Raw genomic sequence first — 5,000 nt, 5'->3', positions numbered from 1 at the left:
TATCTCGTAATCATTAATCTCCAGCTTCAAGGTCTTAAATCCCTCGCCGATCTCTTTCATCTCTTTTTGTACAACGTCTCTTTCTGTTCGGTCGATGCTTTTATCAGCGATTAGCTCAGTAGCGCAGTTAACTGCCTCTTGAATCTCCGGTACACACTCTGCGATGTCAGACGAGCATTCCTTGTAAGGAAACACAGTTTAGACATGTCAATGAATCTCTCAATCTATGTTTATAATCACATCAGGCAACTAAAGAAGACTGATATTCTTCATCAACTGTTGTTGAAAACGTGAAATAGAGGCGTAATCAGCTTCACCAAGGCTCGGTTATGCACTCTGAAAAATTCAGGACTTCAACGGGGTTTCAACCCGTGACCTCGCGATTCCGGTGCGACGCTCTAACCAACTGAGCTATGAAGCCACTGACGTTGGGAGCTGGTCATTTGTGGGTTCTAATGGACCCGTGAGGAATGAATCAATGATGAAATGGTATATGAAATGAATCATATGAACTGCGGAAATGAAATCAAGTAAAGCTATGATCTTCGCAGTTATGAACGCAATTTTTACAATTGCGTAGAGAAACCTTAAAATTCAGGATTTCAACGGGGTTTGAACCCGTGACCTCGCGATTCCGGTGTGACGCTCTAACCAACTGAACTATGAAGCCACTGACGTTGGGAGCTGGTCATTTGTGAGTTCTAATGGTCCCGTGAGGAATGAATCAATGATGAAATGGTATATGAAATGAATTTCATTGATTCAGTGGCTTCATAGCTCAGTTGGCTAGAGCGTCGCACCGGAATCGCGAGGTCACGGGTTCAAACCCCGTTGAAGTCCTGAATTTTTCAGGCTTCTCTACGCAATTGTAAAAATTGCGTTCATAACTGCAAAGATCATAGCTTCACTTGATTTATCCTATCTCTTGTATAAGTCGCTAAGAATACTTACACGAGTGAGTTCAAGCTGTTCGTAAAGGTTGTTTGGTTCCCTAGGTATTCCTTGCCCTTTGACCTTATTGAATTTTCCTTGTATTTTCTTGTACTTAGAGTTTAATTTGTCTTTCCAGTCGTTCCACATCTTCAGCTTTTCCGCCTTCCGTTCTTCCCCGGCGAATGCCTCAGCCAATAGTTCATTCAACCTGAAATATGGACAGAGTGCACACTCGACAACGTCAATTCGGGTGGCGTGTACTTACAAACTAAAGTCTTACAAAGGGTTAATGTCCTAAAATATTGCGCTTCACCTTCAAGGATACTTTGCTTGTAAGATTGAAATCCTATACCATGGACTTTGAAATTCGGAAACCAAAATTAGTATTCCGGAATTTCGCCATCGATTTAAAGCCTACGTTTAGAATACAAGACTGTATCTGATCATCCCAAATGATGATGATGATGATGACGTCCACACGTAAAACTGTATTACTATGTGTTTACAAGGGGAACCAGATGTATATAGATGAGAAGGGACCGGGGTTTACACAAATGCAAAACTATGAAAAAATAATTTACGAAATAGTGATCATAAGTTGCATTGCTGTGATTAGAATAAATACCAGTTTACTTTATTGACCATTTGAAATGTCGCTAGGGAAGAAACATCGTTTGAAACAATCTGTTCTGAAATAAAATATTTCCAAAAGTTGGAGTCTATAACGAGATCGTAATGGGCTGCAAATTGAGCATTTGTTTGGTCGCGTAAAGATTAAAGAATACAATTAACCCCGTGATATAATTACGACATTAATGCTGGTATTATGTAATCGCATGGGCCCGAGGGCAATTAAGGATTAATTTCATTCGTATTTTCGAAATTTGAAAAGTGAAATTAATCCTTAATTGCACTAGAGCACGTTTCGATTACATCTTTATCACATAAAGGGCAAACTTATCGAGGGAAGCAGGTTCAATGCCGCGACAAATGACAATCAACTTAACACGCTTTCATTCGATTTAAGTTCAATTCAATAAATTGATGTGGACAAAAAGCAGTTTAAATCAGAGTAGGAAGCTGGAAGAAGATTCTCTTATAAGTTCGCTTGCTCTGGAAAAGCAACTGTCAACCAATCAGGATCAAGTAATCATGCCCTCTTGATTACCAAAAATTGCCCTATTGATTAAGGAAAAAATGCCCTCCGTCTCAGCCAATCAGCATCTAGTAATTTTGCCCCGTATGTGATAAAATTGGAAATAGCGAAATACTGATGGCTAAAGTAATATACTTTCACCTACTTATAACTATAAAATAGTCCTGACCTTTCCTGCTCGTTGTTTATGTCCTTCTCTAGACTTTCAAACTTGATTCCGAGGTTTTCGATATCTTTCTCGATCTGATCTTTGTCTTTTTCTCGGAACCTTTTCTCCAAAAGTAAGCCGTTACCATAATCGAAACCAGCTTGTATCTCAGCAAATGCATTCGAAAGATCATCAACACATTTCTAAGGGTAGCATAAAAAAACTATGGCGAGTCGGTTATCTCGAGAAAACAAGAAAACGTTTTAATTAATTTGATGGTCAGTTGGGAAGGTAAAAGGTAAATTCGCATGCGAGCCACTATGGCCCATTACGGCCGGGGTTGAAACGACCTGAGAGAATTGTACTCCGCTTCCAGAATGGGATCCATCGCAGGGTTACCCCTGCAGTAGTACATCGCCGGTACCCATTTATACACCCGGGCAAAAAGAGACAGTAAAGTCTCTTGCATAAGGAAACAACACGATGGCAGAGCTAGGTCTCGAACTAGCGACCCTTAGAATCGAGATACCGGAGCACTAACCACTACGCCACCGTGCTTCCACTCATTTGGGAAGAAGACACATAAAACTTGTGCTTCTCTCTTATTCTTTTAACTCAGTTATCAATTGTTACATTTGATGGTGTGTGGAGGCAAACTTCTGTCGTTGAAATGCAAATGCCTCAAATGTCAAAGCATTTATCTACATCTACATGTCCCAGCACTCGGCAAAGTCCTTTTGACTTATGGCTGTTTTTTCTTTGGTGGCCTCATACACCACAAGCTCTGTTAGAGACATTACGCGAAGCCGGCCACTCATGCTGGAAAGAACACACTCACAGAGGACAGCCACAACATCGGGAACTTCATCCCCTATACTCATCTGGAATAGTGTGTGGGTTCTTTAACGTCCCACAGTGGACTTACAAACATGGAAGATATTTGTGAGACAGGGTCTACGGTTTATCGTCCTTATCCGGAAAGACTAGAAAGTCTAACCATTGCGGATGTAATTACAAAGGCAGAACTTTCCCCTCAGTCATTTTAAGACCCTGAGTGTTGGTCCAGCCGTAGTCGAACTCACGACCTCTCACATGACAGCCCGATGCTCAACCAAATGAGCCGCCGGTGCACATTGCTAGCCAATTCACTGATGTCCCCAAATAGTGTACTTAGGCTAAATGCATTCACGCTCAATTAAACGATGGTTTAAATTACTTACGTCTCAGAATTTTTTCTCGTGAATTATGATTTGATAAGCACCGGAGTGCATGCGCTAATTGTTGGTTTAAAACTGGTTTCATGCGCAGATGTGCCTGGTTGCTATTCAAAGTCTTAATGGGAGAGATTACAAAGCCCACCTGTACGTTTTCAAGCTGCTCTTGTATGTCTAGGATGGATCGTGGATCTTCGGATCTGATCTTGCTGAGTTTCCTTGTACCATCTTCAACAACTCCGGACGTTTTCTCTGATATTTGGTTCCATCTAGCCATCTTTTCTTGTTGGGAAGTTAGATCCTCGATCCTGAATCAAATTCGAGACTCAATTTGGTAATTAGCTCTTTCAGTATCTCCAAAATTATGTCTTCATTCCAAAGGAAATATAAATCCTCCCTTCATTTAAATGAAAAGAAAGCCGAGGCAATGGACCACTCTCTCAAGTTAATAAAATTCAGTTTTTGACAAATCAGAAGAAATTATTTTCTAAAACGACAAGGGCTTCCCAGTAAATGACTGGTATTAAGTACAGTTTGTTTTGTTGAAGAATATTTACGTCGCTGAGGTTTGCCTGTGTGCACATATAGCAATAAAGTTATATATACCAAAGGAGAGCAAATCGAATGATGCGAAGTCTATTGCCAATTAAACGAGGAAAAATATCAAAAGAAAGAGAAATAATCTCTTGCCTGTTAATTTCTTCAGTACACTTGTTCTTAAGCTCCTCGTATCTCTCTTCTATTTCATCAACGTCTTTAGTTATGTCCTCCTTCATATCACCGATCAGATGGTGGATTTTTATGAGATCGCATCCATCCTTAACAACCATTTCTACTTCTGGTCCGAGGGAGTTGATTTCCTCACGAAAAGCCTAGGAAAAAAGCACAAGTGAATGAGTGACAAACATCTTATAACGCTGGTCATAATCAGTACAAATGGGCTCAGCGCTGGAAGGGAGGAATTTAACAGGCCTGTTTAATACAAACGTCACTTAAGTTCAAGTTCACGTTCAACTTATTTAACACTATTCTCTTCATTAGTTAATTAAATTAAATAAAAACACAGCTAATACTAATATGCAATGTGTTTGGCGACCAAAGTAGCAACTGCTTTCGAGTTGGCCACCACTATACTTTGGAATAAAGCCCCTGAGGTTAATTGACATGGAATCTAAGAGTAGCATAATATTATTTATTATATGGAGGAGAGTGTTTTACTGGGAACTAAACCACTCGTAGATTCCATACGCCACTACATCCGGGACCCGAGTGGCGTATTTTCCGTATGTCACCTTTGTGAGTGTCGTATCGTTCAATGACGCCACGATTCCCGCCTTTTTTTTTCCCGCCTTTTTTATAAAGCCAAGCCGTATTTGTAAAACTTGACTACTTTGAAACACAATAAAATCGGAATTTATCAATATTTAGTCTTCATATAATAAAAATAACATTACACGTTGGCTCGAAGATATGAATTTTATGTTCTCGTGGCAAGAACAATATCTCACTCGTTCGCTTCGCTCACTCGTGAGATATTGTTCTTGCCACT

The 5,000-nt window shown here is 40.0% G+C and overlaps 1 protein-coding gene across 2 annotated transcripts in view; it reads right to left on the bottom strand.

Annotated features, from left to right (window-relative positions):
* Nucleotides 1-5,000, bottom strand: part of LOC137988307 (utrophin-like) — a 106,609-nt gene that overhangs the window by 60,653 nt on the left and 40,956 nt on the right. For both annotated transcript variants that reach the window (XM_068834341.1, XM_068834340.1), the window contains exons 19-23: nucleotides 4,142-4,323; nucleotides 3,597-3,759; nucleotides 2,259-2,440; nucleotides 952-1,141; nucleotides 1-180 (exon numbers count right to left, since the gene is read on the bottom strand). The exon at nucleotides 1-180 is cut by the window's left edge and continues 2 nt beyond it. In XM_068834341.1, the coding sequence (XP_068690442.1) occupies nucleotides 1-180; nucleotides 952-1,141; nucleotides 2,259-2,440; nucleotides 3,597-3,759; nucleotides 4,142-4,323 (897 nt within the window). The remainder of the gene's footprint in view (nucleotides 181-951; nucleotides 1,142-2,258; nucleotides 2,441-3,596; nucleotides 3,760-4,141; nucleotides 4,324-5,000) is intronic.

Source organism: Montipora foliosa, unplaced genomic scaffold (genome assembly GCF_036669935.1).
Source record: "Montipora foliosa isolate CH-2021 unplaced genomic scaffold, ASM3666993v2 scaffold_413, whole genome shotgun sequence".
NCBI classification, from domain to species: Eukaryota; Metazoa; Cnidaria; class Anthozoa; order Scleractinia; family Acroporidae; genus Montipora; species Montipora foliosa.
Note: the sequence above shows the minus strand (reverse complement) of the source record. Positions and strands in the feature narration are given on the sequence as shown.